This window comes from Nyctereutes procyonoides, unplaced genomic scaffold (genome assembly GCF_905146905.1).
Source record: "Nyctereutes procyonoides isolate TBG_1078 unplaced genomic scaffold, NYPRO_anot_genome, whole genome shotgun sequence".
Classification (NCBI taxonomy): domain Eukaryota; kingdom Metazoa; phylum Chordata; class Mammalia; order Carnivora; family Canidae; genus Nyctereutes; species Nyctereutes procyonoides.
Window position 1 is genome coordinate 8,387,636 of NW_026575131.1, and position 17,703 is coordinate 8,405,338.

The following is a 17,703-nucleotide window of genomic DNA, read 5'->3' on the forward strand; positions in this document are numbered from 1 at the left end:
AGCCTTAGTCTCTAGTATTATTAAATAATTATAACACCAATATTCCCTTCTATCTATTAATTGTTTTTATTGCAAAGCTTTTTACTTTTTTTTAAATTTTTATTTATTTATGATAGTCACAGAGAGAGAGAGAGAGGCAGAGACACAGGCAGAGGGAGAACCAGGCTCCATGCACCGGGAGCCCGACGTGGGACTCAATCCCGGGTCTCCAGGATCGCGCCCTGGGCCAAAGGCAGGCACCAAACCACTGCGCCACCCAGGGATCCCAGCTTTTTACTTTTATTATCACAAATCCTCACCACAATTCTTTAACACAGGAATCATTATTGTATTGCTGTTGTACAGGGGAGAGAAACGGGTTCCCAGAGATAGCTTGTCTACACTCAAACAGTGAACTTGAGTAGAGTTGGGACCACAACTCACATGCCCCTATATTCTGTGCACTCTGTGCCTGATATCACATCCTGAGCCATACCCTGTCCCAGAGCTTTTGAAACTTGCCTTTTTCCCTCCTTTTGAGCCTTTTCTGGATGTTAGGCTGTCCTGAAGTCCCAAGGGTGAGAGCTGCACACTTACTCCCCATGCTCTTTCCCCCAGCTGGAACTGAAGGCCAGGGGAGGGGCTTCTCTGGGAGCTGGAAATAAAATGGAGCAAGGGCTGTGCTGTGCTGGGCAATATCTTACTGGAGGCTGTGAGGGGGCGGTAAGTGTTTGGGACTTGGGGAGGAAACTCCTGGAGAGCAGGTGAGAAGCTCCTGGTGAGCAGGTGAGGAGGGCTTTGCAGTTTTGCTTCAGATGGAGAGTTAAGGAGGGAGGCTGAAACAACAGACATGGGTAGTGCTAACTGGGGGAGTTCACAGATGGGCGGGCCTAGGAAATCCCCCTAAGTTGTTAGAAGGAAAGAGGGATTTTACCTGCCTGAGGAGAGGGCTCCTCATTCCATGACCACTCTTTGAGCCCCTTGCCCTGTGCCAGGTCCTCTCTGCCCCGGGAATACAAAGAACATTTCAGGGCAAGGCATCCAAGGATTGGTGGGGCTAAGGCAGAAACAGACACTGAGGCACACTTGGCTTGGAAGTAGGAAGAGCAAGAGGAAGGGGGAACTGTATGCACCACCTAAGAAGGCTTTCCAGGGTCTGTGCTTTTCTCATTTATAGCATTCTTGTCCAGTCTGTGTTGTTCATATAAAACTTTTCTTATCAGAAAATACATTCATACATACATACATAATTTATTTTTTTTTAAGATTTCATTTATTTATTCTTAAGAGACACAGAGACACAGGAAGAGGGAAAAGCATGCAGGGAGCCTGATGAGGGACTCAATCTCTGGGATCCTGTGATCATGCCTTGAGCCAAAGGCAGCCGCCCAACCCAATCGCTGAGCCACCCAGGTATCCCAAGCCTTTTTTTTTTTTTATTTTACGTATGTAGGGACGCCTGGGTGGGCGTCTGCCTTTGGCTCAAGGCGTGATCCTGGGGTCCCGGGATCAAGTCCGGCATTGGGCTCCCTGCACGGAGCCTGCTTCTCCCTCTTCCTGTGTCTCTGCCTCTGTGTGTGTGTGGGTCTCTCATGAATAAATAAACAAAATTTTAAAAAAATAAAAAAGCTTTCCAAAGAGTGGAAAGTAGTGAGATTGAGTCTTCAAGGCTGCATTTGTTTAGCCCTAGGCTGGAGAAGGACACTGCAGGTGGAGGAACTGTCTTTCCAAAGACTCAGAACATGCAAGGGCACCTGGGTGGTTCACTGGTTGAGCATCTGCCTTTGGCTCAGGTTGTGATCAAGGGGTCCTGGGCTCTTATGGGGAGCCTGCTTCTCCCTCTGCCTATGTCTCTGCCTCTCTCTCTCTGTGTCTCTCATGAATAAATAAAATCTTAAAAAAAAAAAAGACTTGGAGCATGCAACAGCTGAAGTAGAGAGGTTGAAGAGAAAGCTGGCAGGTGAGCTGAGGGTTATCAGCTAGATCTCTATGTTCAGGATGGTTGTCAGTAGCCAGGAGCCACAGTGGCTATTTTGATTTAAATTAGTTAACATTAAACAAAGTTAAAAATCCAGCTCCTCAATTGTACTAGCCACATTTCAAGTCCTCAGTAGCCACATGAAGTTAGGAGTTCTGGTACTGGGGAGAAATGATATAGAACATCTCCAACATCCGTCATCACAGAAATTCCCTCTGGCCAGTGGGAAGTCTCAGAAAGGGTTCAGATTGCTCAAGGACACAGGAGAGAGCCTGCTTGGACTGAGCTGCCTGGCCTGTGTGAGCCTGGCCTGTGAGGTCTCTGGGCTGTAGATGAGGAAACAGTCTCCAGAAAAGGTAGGTGATATGACTCACCTCCTGCCAGCGTGAAGTAGACTCTGGCCCCAGGGATAGGAATCAACCAGGCAGGGCCTCTTCAGCCCCAACTGGGAATCCCTGATCAGTGTGACCAGAGCCAGAGTCAGAGAAACATGGAGTGAGTAGTCCTAGGGAGGGAGGAGCAGCTGCCAAGTAGGTTGAGCCTGGGTCTCCAGGGGGTCTCCAGCTTGGTCCCAGTTGGCGTGTGTGGGATTGGATAAGAGAAGGGCTGGAAAGGTGTGTGTGGGAGTTGAGAGGAGAAACCAGAGTGTAGGTTAGCTGGATGGGGGTGGGGTTACACTCTGTCAAAAGGTGAGTGAGAGGGAGCCTTCTGTTCCTACCCTAACTAGCTTTTCTGCTTCCTTCCCAGGTCCAACATTATCCAGGTGACAAGGATGGAATATGCCATGAAGTCCCTCAGCCTTCTCTACCCCAAGTCCTTGTCCAGGTGAGGAGAACCAAGGGTAAAAGCAAAAGGGAGCTACCTCTAAGGCAGACCTTCTCAAATTTCAACAGGCTCATAAGTCACCTGGGCATCTTATTAAATGCAGATGTATATTTAGTAGGTCTGGAGTGGGACCTAATATTTTGCTTTTTCTTTTTTTTAAATTAGAAAGAGTGGAGCACTTGAGCTGGGGTGGGGGCGCGCACACACACACACACACACACATACACAGAGATAGAGAGAGAGAGAGAGAATCTTAAGCAGGCTCCATGCTCAGCATAGAGCCCAAAGCAGGGCTCAGTCTCAGGACCCTGAGATCATGACCTGAGCTGAAATCAGGAGTCAGACACTTAACCAACTGAGCCACCCAGGTGCCCCCATTCTTGATCTCATTTAAACCTGATCACGACTTTGGGAAGTAGAGATTATTATACCCAATTTTACGTATAATAATAGATGGGGGTACTGAAGCACAGAGTGGGTATTCTCAATCACCTAGCAAATGAGTAATGGAGCCAGGATTCAGGCTTGAGTCTGACAAAAACCCAGGCCACTTCACCACTTCATTTCATTTTACAGGTGGGAAGAGAGAGACCAAGAGGGGAAAGTGGTATTGGGGAAATGTGGGATGGGTCTCCAATCACCTTGCTACTCATCATGGTCAGTGTCATCGAGCAGCATCAATGCCACTTGGAAACTTATTAGACATATAGAATCCCAGACTCCACTGAGACCTACAGAATCGGAATCAGATCCCCAGAGGACATATATGTCACTAAAATGTGAGATGTAGTGATCCGGCAGGCCTTTGAGTAAGACTAGAAAGATTAGAGCAGGCTTGGTGGGTGGTAGAGGAGAAATATGATGAGCTCCACCTCTGGGGGATGGGACTTAGGTTCCTGCTGTGGAGCAATGGCTCAGAGGCAGCAGACAGCTCATTCTAATGCTCCAAGTTGTCTCCAGGCATGTGGCAGTGAGCACCTCAGTGGTGACCCAGCAGCTATCATCGAAGTCCAGCCTGGAGGCCCCCAAGGCCCGGCCCTGTAGAGTAAGCACTGCTGACCGGAGTGTGCGGAAGGGCATCATCGCACACAGTCTCAAGGACCTCCTGAACAAGGTGAGGGAAGGGGCTGCCCTCAACACAGCCCAACCACTGGGACTGTGGCTGAGAGCTGCTTCTGTCCTCTGGGTCGTGAGCTGGGAGTTCAGCTGGGATGCAGCTCATGGGTTAGATGGTGAAAAGATTTCCTTTCTGATGCCAGCTCTAATAGGTCAGTAGTGCCTGCTATAGTGCTGTCTAATGGATTAGTGACAGGCGGAAGGCAGTATATTGCCACCCTATGCTAATAGTAGGTCCGTGGTATTTTCAGAGTATATTTTTCTTATTGGAAGGACCTATAAGTTCCCTTTTCCATTGTACACATGCCTGGAAGTTGCAGAAATAGGCAAAATCTTAGAGATTCTATTTCCCATCTCCTCCCTTTAGCCAGGGCAGGTCTTCAATCTGTCTCCTACACTGGCCTTCCATGGAAAGCTTAGTGAATAGCTATGGAAGACTCTCTTCAAACTATTTCAAGCTTCCAGAGCAGGAAACCAAAGACACACAGCTCTGTGGACAGTAATAAGAGCAGGCAAGAGTAACACCCTTCCCTATTTCTATGTTCCCTCTCTCCCACTGCCTCTTCTACAGCCTCATCTAATCTGGTTCTTTATTAATCTTGTGCTTCACTGCCCTATTAGCTTATCAGCTCCATGTGAGGGGAGCCCTGCTCCTATACAAACCCAGTTGCCTGGCACAGATCATACATTTGGATTAGGCTTCTGATCACTAGAGTCTAGAGTTTAACATATAGAAATCATAGCTGACCTGAGTCCAAAGTCCCTCCCTTGCTTCTGTGAATTAGGTCTATTGTTCTTCATGGGAGTCAATTTTCCCTCTCCTGTGAGACTTGTGGCAATGACACACCAATTTCTTATGTCCTGAATCAAAAATTCTCTTTTACATTGGAGTCTAAACTTACTAGTGTTATTCACCTGAGGTCTGGGGACCACCTCCTGTACCAAAGTGGACTTGTTGCCCATGACTTCCCAGAATGCCCTCCCTAGGATTGATTAGGTGATGAGTGAGGCTCAGGAGTTGTCATTTTTAGTGAGTTCTTCAGGAGATTCTTAGTCACTTAGTTTGGGGACACTGAGTTAGAATCCTAACTCTAAAGGATGCAGAGAGGAACAACAGTGAGGGTCCATTTTTTTCCAACATGGAACACAGGTCAGAAATGAATCTTACTGGGGATCCCTGGGTGGCTCAGCAGTTTAGCGCCTGCCTGCGGCCCAGGGCGTGATCCTGGAGTCCTGGGATCGAGTCCCACATCAGGCTCCCTGAATGGAGCCTGCTTCTCCCTCTGCCTGTGTCTCTGCCTCTCTCTCCCTTTCTCTGTGTATCTCATGAATAAATAAATACAATCTTTAAAATAAAAAAAATAAATGAATCTTACTGATAGAGCAGGGAGGACATCAACCTATCTGCTGCTTTTCCAAGTTTGGCAATATATAAAGAAAGGAGCAGAGACAGTGAGGGGAAAAAGGGCAAGATGATATGGTTGGCAGTGACCAGATTATTAGTCCTTGATTGGCCATGGTAAAGAACAGAGGGGTTTCATTTTAAAAGACCACAGTAAGTCTTTGGAGGATTTTTAAAAAAATTAATTTTGAAAGAATCTCAAACTAACAGAAGTTGCAAGAACAATACAGCACTTCTTAAATCTTTGAGAGTAAGTTGCCAACCTGATGCTTCTTATTCTTGGATACTTCAGTGTCTCTTCTCTACAAACAAGAATATTCTCCTATATCATTGAAGTAGAACCATCAAAACTGGGAAACATACAATCTTACATGACCACAGTTTAATTCTGAGACTTCATTCAAATGTTACTAATCATCCCAGTAATATCCGGATTGAGTATTTTATTTAATTGTGTGTCTCTTTAGTCTCCTTCAATCTGGAACAGTTCATCAATTTTCCTTAACTTTCATAGCCTTGATTGTTTTGAATATTATAAGCCTGTTGTTTTGTTTACTGTGCTTCAGTTTGGCATGGCTTATGTCCTCAATTCAGCCTGTATATCTGGCAGGAATATGATAAAAATAGGTTGTCACTGCAAAATTGCAAATAACTTTGTCACATTACTGTCTAACTTTGATTATCTGAATAAGGAGGTATATCCAGGCTTCCCTATGTAAAGTTATTATTTTTCCCTTTGTGTCAATTATTTTCTATAGAGGTATTTTGTATTAAATATATATCTCATTCTGCACTCAAATTTCAATTTCTTCATTTACTTGTGTCAGAAGGGATTAAACTATTTCTCTTTTCATGGGATATGAGGATGGTAACAGATTATTTTTTGATGCTCAAATGGTCCAAGATTGGTCTTCTGGGTGGCTCAGTGGTTGAGTGTCTGCCTTTGGCTCAGGTCGTGGTCCTGGGGTCCTGGGATTGAGTCCCACACTGGGCTCCCCAGAGGGAGCCTGGTTCTCTTCTGCTTATGTCTGTGCCTCTCTCTGTGTGTCTCTCATGAATGAATAAATACAATCTTTTTTTAAAAAAATTGGTCCAAGATTTAGCCAGTGGGACTCCTGTCAACTTGTGTCCTTTTTTCAAGTCCCTATTATTCTTCAGTGCTTTCTGACTTTCAGTCATGATGAAGTATTGCAAGCTTATTTTGTATTTTACTTGCCCCAGCCCTGAATTGGCCATTTCTCCTAAGGGGATCTGCTTCATTTTAGTGGAGAATGGTATTCAGAAATTAAGATCTGGGAGTTAGGTGTGTTCACTGCTAATGGTGTGTTGCTGATCCCAGAACTTTATTGAAGAATTTTAAGCAGAGAAAATGTTCTCTAGCAAATGAAAGCCAGAAAACTAAAGTGTGAATTCTGCTATCCCAAGAGATAGATGATGTGGTCGTGAATGTCCTAAATAGTCTATCCTTATATATAACTTCCTTAAATGGGGCAGTTATGTAGTATGCCACCTGACTTTTCATTTCATTCTCTAGCATGAATGGGTCATGGAACTCCTTCCATTTTAATCAATATAGTATAAAATTTAGTAAATGCATATAATGGATAACTTCTAGTATTTCTTGGAATCATAACCTTGAGGTAGTTACTACTATTTTCTTTTTTTTTTTTTTTTTTTTAATTTTTTTTTTTTTATTTATTTATGATAGTCACAGAGAGAGAGAGAGAGAGAGGCAGAGACACAGGCAGAGGGAGAAGCAGGCTCCATGCACCGGGAGCCCGACGTGGGATTCGATCCCGGGTCTCCAGGATCGCGCCCTGGGCCAAAGGCAGGCGCCAAACCGCTGCGCCACCCAGGGATCCCTAGTTACTACTATTTTCATTTTCTAGAAGCAGAGGTCAAGTTCCTTCACTGGGATTTAAACTCAGGCTGTAGGGGATCCCTGGGTGGCTCGGTGGTTTGGTGCCTGCCTTTGGATGGAGCATGATCCTGGAGTCCTGGGATCAGATCCCACATCAGGCTCCCTGTGTGGGAGCCTGCTTCTCCCTCTGCCTGTGTCTCTGCCTCTCTCTCTCTCTCTCTCTCTCTCTCTCTCTCTCTGTCTCTCATGAATAAATGAATAAAATCTTTAAAAATAAATAAATAAAATAAACTCAGGCCATCATCTCATACACATTTGCCTTTAACCATTGTGAGGACTCTAAGACTATACTTGCCTCAACTTTTTGGATGATGAAACTAGTTCAGATAAATGCAATAACTTTCCTAAATTCCGAATAATATTTTAAGGGAGCTAGAATTCAAACCCAGGTTTTTTAAACCTAGAGATGGACTATCCAATGCAATAGTTACTAGTTACATGTGGTTACTGAACTCTGAAATGAGGCTAGTTGAAACTGAAATGTGCTTAAGTATAAATTACAAGATTTTAAAGACTTAATAAAAAATGTAAAATCTCATATTTTTATATTGATTTTATGTTGAGATCATATTTTGGATGGAATTAAATATATGACAAGTATCATGTGGCTATTAGAAAATTTAAAATTACAATTGTGTAATACAGAGCATCTATGAAAAACTCACAGGTAACAACATACTTAATGGGAAATTCTGAAAACTTTCCCCTTAAGATCAGGAATGAGATAAGGATATCTGTTCTTGCCACTTTTATACAACAAGGTGCTGGAGGTGCTAGCTAGGATAATTAGGCAAGAAAATAAAATAAAAGGCATCCTGATTGGAAAGGAAGAGGTAGAACTATTCCTATTTGCAGACAGAAAACCCTATAGAACACACACATACAGACACACAATTAGAGCTAATAAATGGGTTTGGCAAGGTTACATGATATAAGGTTGCAGGATGTAAGACCAATATACAAAAATCAATTGTATTTCTATATACTGGCAATAAATAATCTGAAAATAAAATTAAGAAATGAAGGGCACTTGAGTGGCTCGATTGGGTAAGCATCTGACTCTTGATCTCAGCTCAGATCTTTATCTCAGAGTCATGAGTTCAGGCCCCACATTGGGTTCCATGCTGGGTGTGTCACCTGCCCATAATTTTTTTTTAAATAAATAATGAGTCCATTCATAATAGCATCAATAAGAATAGAATATTTAAGAATAACTTTAACAGGAGTATATGACTTATAGATTGAAAATTAACATTGGCAAAATAAATTAGACTGAAGATTTAAACAAGATCTAAATAATAGACAAATGTGCTCAGGGATTGGAAGACTTAATGTTGTTAAGATGGCAATACTCCCCAGCTTGATCTGCAGATTCAATGCAATCTCCATCAAATTGCAGCTACTCTTTTCCTAGATATTGACAAGTGGATGCTAAAATTCATATAGAAATACAATGGACCAAAACTAACTAACACAATCTTGGAAAAAGACAAAGTTGGAAGACTTACATTTCCTGATTCCAAAACTTACTACCAAGCTACAGTAATCAATTCTGTGGTATTGACAAAGGATAGACTCACTCTATTAGTTTGCTAGGGCTTCTATAACAAAATACCACAGATTGATACTTAATAGAAATTTATTTTCTCTCAAATCTGGAGGGTGGAAGTCAGATCAAGGTGCTGTCAGGTTTGGTTTCTTCTGAGGCCTCTCTCCTTGACTTATAGATGGTTGTCTTCATGTTTACAGGGTATTCCTTCTGGGTATATTTCTTTGTTCTAATCTCCCCTTTGTATAAGGAAACCAGTTATACTGGTATAGGGCCCATCTTAATAATATCATTTTAGGGTAGCCCGAGTGGCTCAGCGGTTTAATGCCGCCTTCAGCCCAGGGCGTGATCCTGGAGACCTGGGATAGAGTCCCATTTTGGGCTCCCGGCATGGAGCCTGCTTCTCTCTCTGCCTGTGTCTCTGCCTCTCTCACTCTCTCTGTATCTCTCATGAATAAATAAATAAAATCTTAAAAAAAAAGAAATTATTAAAAAATATATATCATTTTAATTTAATTACCTCTTTAAAGACCCTATCTCCAGAAACACCTGGGTGGCTCAGTGGTTGAGCATCTGTCTTTGGCTCAGGTCATGATCCTGGGGTCCTGAGATTGGGGCTCCCCATGGGGAGACTGCTTCTCCCTCTGTCTGTGTCTCTGCCTCTCTCTGTGTGTCTCTCATGAATAAATAAATAAAATCTTTAAAAAAAAAAGAAAGACAATCCAATTAAAAATGGGTAAGGAGGGGTGCCTGGATGGCTCAACTGGCTAAGCATCTGCTTTCAGCTCAGGTCCTGAAATCAAGCCCTGCATCGGGCTCCCTGCTCAGTAGAGAGCTTGCTTCTCCCTCTCCCTCTGCTGCTCCCACTGCTTTTGCTCTTTCTGTCAAATTAATAAATAAATAAAATCTTTTAAAAGATGGGTAAAGAAAAAAAAGATGGGTAAAGAATTGGAATGGACATTTCTCTAAAGAAAATATTTATTTATTTTTCTTTTTTAAAAAGAAAATATTTAAATGGCTAATAACATATGAAAAAATGTTCAATGTGATTAGTCTTTAAGGAAATTCAAATTAAAACTATTTCATACTCACTATAATGTCTAAAATAAAAGACAGACAATAATAAGTACTGATGAAGATGTAAAGAAATTGGAATCTTCATCCATTGTTAGTGATTATAAAATGATGCAGCTGCTTTGGAAAACAGTTTTGTAGTTCCTCAAAAAGTTAAACATACAGTTAATTGTGTGACTCAGCATTTTCATCCCTAGGATATACCCAGGAAAAGTGAAAACAGATACTTATTCACAAACTTGTAGATGAATACTCATATCAGCAATATTCATAATATTAAAAATGGAAACAACCCAAGTGTCTATATCAACTGATGAATGGATTAAAAATGTGATTATATCTATATAGCAGAATATTTAGCCATAAAAAGAAATGAATCATGCTACAACAAAGATGAACCTTGAAAACATACTGAGGAAAAGAAGCCATTCTAAAAAGACCACATATTGTATGATTCCATTTATATGAAATGTCTAGACTAGGCAAATCCATAGAGACAAACATAGAGGTTGCCATGGGTTAGGAGATAGGAAATAACTGCTAATTGGTACTGGGGTTTTTTTGGGATGATGAAAATGTTCTGAAATCAGATAGTTGTACAACTTAGTGAATGTAGTAAAAAACACTGAATTATATCATTTAAATGGGTGAATTTTATAGCATGTGAATTATATCACAATAAAAAATTATATATGTGATTCCCACTATATTTTTATTGGGCAGCACTGCTCTACAACATAACCATGAAGCTAGGTACCAAGTAGGACCATAATATAGAATCTTTGGGTGGCGATCCCACAGCAAGAGCCTGGGTTCCAGTCCCATTTCCCATAGATCCTTAACCACTTGTTCTTTCCCTGGCAGTTAAGATGATGTAATATGGGTCTTCCTCATGCTCTGTGGCTACATGGGGATAGCAGAAGCATCACTGATCTGATTTCTAGGTCCGGGACACCCTGCTGCTGGCAGACAAGCCCTTCTACCTGGTGCTGGAGGAAGACGGTACAATTGTAGAAACAGAAGAGTATTTCCAAGCCCTGGCAGATGACACAGTGTTCATGGTCCTCCAGAAGGGGCAGAAATGGCAGCCCCCACCAGAAAAGGTGAGTTCCCACCTGTGTGATGGGGAGAACATTGGATGCCTGGGAGAAGTCCTTGGGAAGGTACCAACCATAGGCTTGTCTTGACACAGGGTTCTAGGTACCAACTGTCCCTCTCCCATAAGCCTGCCAAGAAGATTGATGTGGCTCAAGTAACCTTTGACCTATACAAGATGAACCCACAGGACTTCATTGGTTGCCTGAATGTGAAGGCCACTCTTTATGGCACATACTCCCTTTCCTATGACCTGCATTGCTACGGGGCCAAGCGCATCATGAAGTGAGTGAATTGGGATTAGCTGGGGATAGGGTGGGTATTCAGCAAGGAGAGAGCACCTCTCTGCTCATATGGACCTCAGCTTCTTAGGACCTGGGACTAGTGTTGATTCTGACAAAGCATAACAGTTAGCATTTGTCTAGAACGTTATGGCTGAACTAGTGCTTTTGCATATGTCAAAGGGATACACATACTCTTCCAGGTGGAACAGGGATCCATTATTTTCTAATTACTTTCCACTACAACAACTACTTTTTTTCACCTAAAATAATAAGTTTTCCTAAGTAGTATTTTAATCAATGTTTTAAAAGTGAACACGTGTCAAAGATTGTATTGAACTCATTAATTAAGGAGAGAACCAGCAAGCAGTTAAAATCAGTTCAGAGAATTCAAAATCTAACCAATATATAGGTCCATCAAGAATGCTGAGATAAGGGGTGCCTGGGTGGCTTAGTCAGTTGAGTGGCCAACTCCTGGCTTCGGCTCAGGTCATGATCTCAGGATGATGGGATCAAGCCCCATTTCAGGTTCTGCCTTCTGCCCCTGGGAAGTCTGCTTGGGATTTTCTCTCTTTCTGCTTCTGCCCCTATTCCCTCCCTCTCTCTCTCTCATAAATAAACAAAACTTAAAAGAAAAAAGAATGTTGAGATAAATTCATAGACACAAAATTGGATTTTTCCATGCGGGTGGGAGGGATGAAATAATTGTCCTTCCACAGAAGGAATTAATTTGCATGTCCATGGAAAATAGTCATTTGTATTATCTAATGAAATTCTTTTAAACTTTTTACTGTACTTCTGAAATCAAGTAATACAGGAAGCATGAGAATATGTTAAATCATAAGACAAGGATTGTTGTGGTGGTGTTTCCCAATTTCAGCTGCTCCAGTCTAGTGAATTCTTACCCTATCAGGTGGATGCAGCCACTGAGGCAGAGGCATCCAACTATTCCAAAGCCACAAAGCTAGGGAGTAGCAGACCATGGCCTCTTGCCCGTTTCTTCTGACAGATTCTTCTCCTCCCCAATTGCTTCATTTAGCATCTCTTGAGCCATCCACAGTGTGCCTGGCCCTGTGATGTAAGCTAAAGATTCAGAGATAAACAAAATGTCAGAATGAGCTCCACGCTGGCAAGAATTTCTATTGCCTCCGGTACCTTGATAAATGCTGGCACATAGCAGTAATTCAAAAAACTGTAGAATGAATGAAGATGCATTTGATCCTTGCTCTTAGAGGCCTCCTGAGAAATAGGATCCCCACACTTCTGCCAGAACATATATAGCTAGAGTACACCGGACCTTCTTGCCTTTCTGAATTTCTTCTGTGCATATCCAGTCTGTAGATGAGGGACCGGAGGTGTTCTGCTTGCCAGAGAGGACATTCAATGACAGACTTGAACCTAGTTCTGTGGCTAGAATTCCCACGTTCTTCCTAGTCTACATTCTTTTTTTTTTTTTTTAAGATTTTATTTATTTATTCATGAGAGACAGAGAGAGAGGCAGAGACACAGGCAGAGGGAGAAGCAGGCTCCCTGCAGGGAGCCCGATGTGGGACTAGATCCCGGGACTCCAGGATCACACCCCGGGCTGAAGGCAGAAGCTTAACTGCTGAGGCACCCAGGGGTCCGTCCTATTCTATATCCTGCCCCATCTTGATCTGGGCTTGCTGCCAGTAGTTTGCAAATTTCAAAATCTAGAGCAAGAAGTTTCAGCCTGTAAACTCAGTGCATTAAGGGGAAGTAGGACTCTCAGACCTAAACACAGTAGACATGTTGGTATCAAAAAAACAGCAAGCTGGAGTAGGTGTGGTGAATTAGTGGTGTCGGCTAGTTTTATTATTACTGTTACTGTGGTTATAGTAAAACATACATAAGATTTACCATTTTTAAAAGATTTTATTTATTTATTCATGAGAAAGAGGGGTTGGGGAGAGAGAGAGAGGCAGAGACCCAGGCAGAGGGAGAAGCAGGCTCCATGCAGGGAGCCCGATGTGGGACTTGATCCCGGGTCTCTAGGATCAGGCCCTGGGCTGAAGGCGGCACTAAACCGCTGAGCCACCCGGGCTGCCCAACCATTTTTTAAATATTTTTAAAATTTATTTGAGAGAGAGGGAGAGAGAGAAAGAGAGAGAGAGAGAGAACGAACAAGCAGGGGGAGCAGCAGAGGGAGAGGGAGAAGCAGGCTCTCCACTGAGCAGGGAGCCTGATGCAGGGCTCCAACCTAGGACCCTGAGATCATGACTTGAGCCGAAGGCAGACACTTAACTAGGCGCCCCTAAAATTTACCATTTTAACCATTTTAAAGTGTGTAATTCAGTGGCCATTAAGTACTCTCACAATGTGCAACAGTTACCACTATCAATTTCTAGAACTTTTTCATCATCTCAAACTGAAACTCTGTACCCATTAAACACTAACTTTCCAAACACTAACTTTCTACCCTACCTTCTTTCAGTCCCTGGTAACATGTGTTCTGCTTTCTTTCTGTTAATTTGCCTATTCTAGGTATCTTATACAGTACTTGTCCTTTTGTGACTGGTTTATGTCACCGAGCATGTTTTCAAGGTTCATCCACGCTGTAGCATGTGTCAGACTTTCATTCCTATTTATGGCTCGATAGCTGGTTTTAAGCCTTAGTTCTGTAATTTGAGAAATGGGTATACTTCTCAGGTAGAGCCTTTAAATTTTTAAAGAAGGGGCGCTTGGGTAGCTCAGTTGATTGAATCCGACTCTTAGTTTCAGCTCAGGTCGTGAGATCCCCTTGTTGGGATCTGCACTTGATCTTAGCCAAAAGGCTGAGAAGCGATTCCCTTATTGGGATCTGGGCTCAGTGAGGAGTCAGCTGGAGATTCTCTCTCTTTCTCCCTCTGCCCCTTCTCTCACTCACACTCCTTCTCTCCCTAAAATAAATAAATACATCTTTAAAAAATAAATCAATAACATTTTAAAGAATTTTCTTTTTTTTTTAACTTTTATTTTTTTATGATAGTCACAGAGAGAGAGAGGCAGAGACACAGGCAGAGGGAGAAGCAGGCTCCATGCACCGGGAGCCCGATGTGGGATTCGATCCCGGGTCTCCAGGATCGCGCCCTGGGCCAAAGGCAGGCGCCAAACCGCTGCACCACCCAGGGATCCCCATTTTAAAGAATTTTCAAGTGTAGATCTTTATAGTTCTAATTATCTTTTTGCCTCCCTATACCTCAACCATAAGTTCATTTATCAGATAAAGGTTAATAGTTTGCAAGTTTTAATACCAGGACACCTGGGTGGTACAGCAGTTGAGTGTCTGCCTTCGGCCCAGGGCATGGTCCCCAGATCCCGGTTCGAGTCCTACTTTGGGCTCCTTGCCGGGGGCCTGCTTCTCCCTCTGCCTATGTCTCTGCCTCTCTCTCTGTCTCTCTCTCTCTCATAAATAAATAAAATATTTTTTTAAAAAAGAAAATTTTAATACCAGTTAGAAAGTCTTTATTTTTCTTTAGCTTTCTCTTCCCTGATTCCCCTTAGGGCTAGACACCCCTAGTAACCCTCATTTATCTTTTTTTTCTTTTCTTTTTTTTTTAATTTTTATTTATTTATTTATTTATGATAGTCACAGAGAGAGAGAGAGAGAGGGGGGCAGAGACATAGGCAGAGGGAGAAACAGGCTCCATGCACCAGGAGCCCGACGTGGGATTCGATCCCGGGTCTCCAGGATCGCGCCCTGGGCCAAAGGCAGGTGCCAAACCGCTGCGCCACCCAGGGATCCCTATCTTTTTTTTTTCTTAAGATTTTATTCATTTATTCATGAGAGACACAGAAAGATAGGCAGAGACATAGGCAGAAGGAGAAGCAGGAACCCTACAGGGAGCCTGATGTAGGACTGGATCCTAGGACCTGGGATCATGACCTGAGCCAAGGCAGACGCTCAACCACTGAGCTACCCAGGTGCCCCCATTTATCTCGTTTAAACATATTTGGAAAAGAACTTGGTTAAAGTAGTCAAGCATTCAACCAGCTACTCTTGTTTCAATGTTTTGTCCTACTCATCTATTAGGCTCCAAATTAAGTGACTTTATGTTATTTCAATCTCATAACTTTGTGAGGGATCAAAATGGTATAATCCTATTTTACAGATGAGAAAGCGGAAGCTCAGAACTATAATAATTTGCCAAGCTTTACACAGCTAGTAAGACTGGATTAGAACTCTGGCCTCTCGGGATCCCTGGGTGGCGCAGCGGTTTGGCGCCTGCCTTTGGCCCAGGGCGTGATCCTGGAGACCCGGGATCGAATCCCACGTCGGGCTCCCGGTGCATGGAGCCTGCTTCTCCCTCTGCCTGTGTCTCTGCCTCTCTCTCTCTCTCTCTCTCTCTCTCTCTCTCTCTCTCTCTCTCTCTGACTATCATAAATAAATAAAAAAATTAAAAAAAAAAAAGAACTCTGGCCTCTCTGATTTAAGCTCTGTTCTCAGTACATTGCAACACCAAGCACGGGGATCTTCATGTGTCCAGTGCTCTGAAAATTAGCTACACTACGCATGACTTGGAAATGCCTCAGCCTCTAGAACAGAGGTCATAAAGCACAGAGACATGGTACTGAGATTAAGGTGGCTGGCCCAAAGTAGTATTACAAAAATTAAAGGCCTTATGAAATTAGCTTGAATTTTGCATGAGAAAATAAGGAGGTAATGGACATCTCCATTAAATTATGATTGCAGGCAATGCTTATAGATCTTTCGCATTTGCTGAGGGAAGGCACCATCCATTCCTGTTGGCACATTGCTCTGCGGTTTGTGAAATTATGGAGGTAGCATGGAGGGTTGGATAGCAGGGAGGGGTTTTCTTCATGTTTTGACTCTAGTGCCTTTTTATTCCACCCAGGGAAGTTCTTCGTTGGGCCCTCTTCAGCATGAAGACCACAGGCCATGTGCTGCTCGGCACCTCCTGTTACATGCAGCAGCTTCTGGATGCCACAGAGGGAGGGCAGCCCCCTGAGGGCAAGGCCCGATCGCTCATCCCGACCTCTCTGAAGATGCTGCAGTGAAGGCTTGAGTCCTTGGAGGCATTCCCCCAGACAAGGACTAGAATGTGGCCCCTATGCTCAGCTAGTAGCATCCACAAGATGGCAGCTAGACAGCCTCTTACCTTGCCACACCCTCCTCACCCAACTAGGACCATGAATGATGAAGTCTTCCGAGGGGAAAAAGGCAGAAACCTGAGAATTGCTTGTCAGAAAGTCTGCCCCTCAGCTTCCTGTCTTCACATGCTCTACTTTCATCACGCTCCCCACCTCCTGGCCAACCAGCCCTAACGCTCCTGAAAGAACTGTGTATGATACTAGAGAATTCACATTACATTATTTATGCTGATCCATCTTTGCCTGTGTTTTTTGTGGGTGAGGGTCCGGAGTTCTGTCTGCAAGGTTGGAAAGGTCTAAGGGACGAGAGGAATCTATTGTCAAGCCATTTTCCCAAACGTGGGGGTTACAGGAAACAGGACTTTTTCTACCAACAACAACAAAAATATTTCTACCAACCAAAAAGATATTTGATTCTAGAACTAATGTCTGCTTAATCAGAGACTTGAGCAGACCATGTAAATCAATATGATAAAGTTCAATTTCTAAAGGAAATCTGACCATCAGAAGGGCTTTGAATGGCAGGGTAGGACTAAGGCACTTCTCTCATAACATTTTATTACAACCCTTTAAGTATTTAGCAGAGAAAGTACTACTCAGGCTGTAACACAACCCTCCATCAATGCTCTCCCTGGCTTACTAGACAACTTATCTTTCATGTTTCTTGTTGTTATCTTTCATAACAACTTCAGATTTCAAAATGAGCTTTTACTTAGCCTCAAAGAATATTAGTTTCTCATCAGTGTGAGCTGGCATTTTTCAATATAGAGCAACTCAAACAAGATAAAAACATGAAAGGCTGAGTTTGTAGGTGGACCCTGCTTTTTTCTGTGACTCTCAGATTCAAAACATGTCATTTCTGCCTCTGCATATAAAATCTATTTGGGTTTATTAGATACAAAGTCCCGTGTTACCAAAGCTAGAGTCTGGAAAGTTATTGCTGGCAGCTGATCCAAACCTGCAGCCATGTGTGGGAAGAGCTGCAGAGCTAGCAGAAACACTTTCTATTTTGGGTTTTCCTGCTCTTGCATTTATGACTAGAGGCCTGGTGCTGTGCTATCCTGGCTCTGTGGAGTAGGCCTTCCGGCATGGAGGCATAATCACCAGCATAGAAGCTATTCCTGGTCAACACTTGCAGAGGCTGCGGCCTACCTGTTCCTCTTTTTTTTTTTTCTTTACATTAATGTAGTCAGTTTTATTTATTTGACAGAGAGAGGGATGAGCTGCAGAGGGAGAGGGAGAAGGAGACTCGCTGCTGCGCAGGAAACCCAATCCAGGGCTCTGATCCCAGGACCCTGGGATCATGACCTGAGCCAACTCAGGCACCCTCACAACTGAGTCTTGAGTGACTGACCATGGTCTCTTGGCACTGAG

General features: G+C 43.1%; 1 protein-coding gene across 4 annotated transcripts; it reads left to right on the top strand.

Moving 5' to 3' along the window:
• Positions 1–633: 633 nt before the first annotated feature.
• On the top strand, positions 634–16,561 carry CIDEC (cell death inducing DFFA like effector c). 4 transcript variants are annotated; one of them, XM_055342590.1, is made up of 6 exons: positions 634–702; positions 2,705–2,782; positions 3,743–3,896; positions 10,789–10,947; positions 11,037–11,224; positions 16,074–16,561. In XM_055342590.1, exons 2-6 carry the CDS (start codon positions 2,730–2,732, stop codon positions 16,234–16,236), a joined length of 717 nt encoding a protein of 238 aa, XP_055198565.1. In that variant the 5' UTR covers positions 634–702; positions 2,705–2,729; the 3' UTR covers positions 16,237–16,561. The 4 variants fall into 4 exon arrangements, with proteins under 4 accessions (XP_055198565.1, XP_055198567.1, XP_055198568.1 ...); XM_055342591.1 differs by lacking the exon at positions 634–702 and adding an exon at positions 2,178–2,313; XM_055342592.1 differs by lacking the exon at positions 3,743–3,896.
• The last annotated feature ends 1,142 nt before the right edge of the window (positions 16,562–17,703 follow it).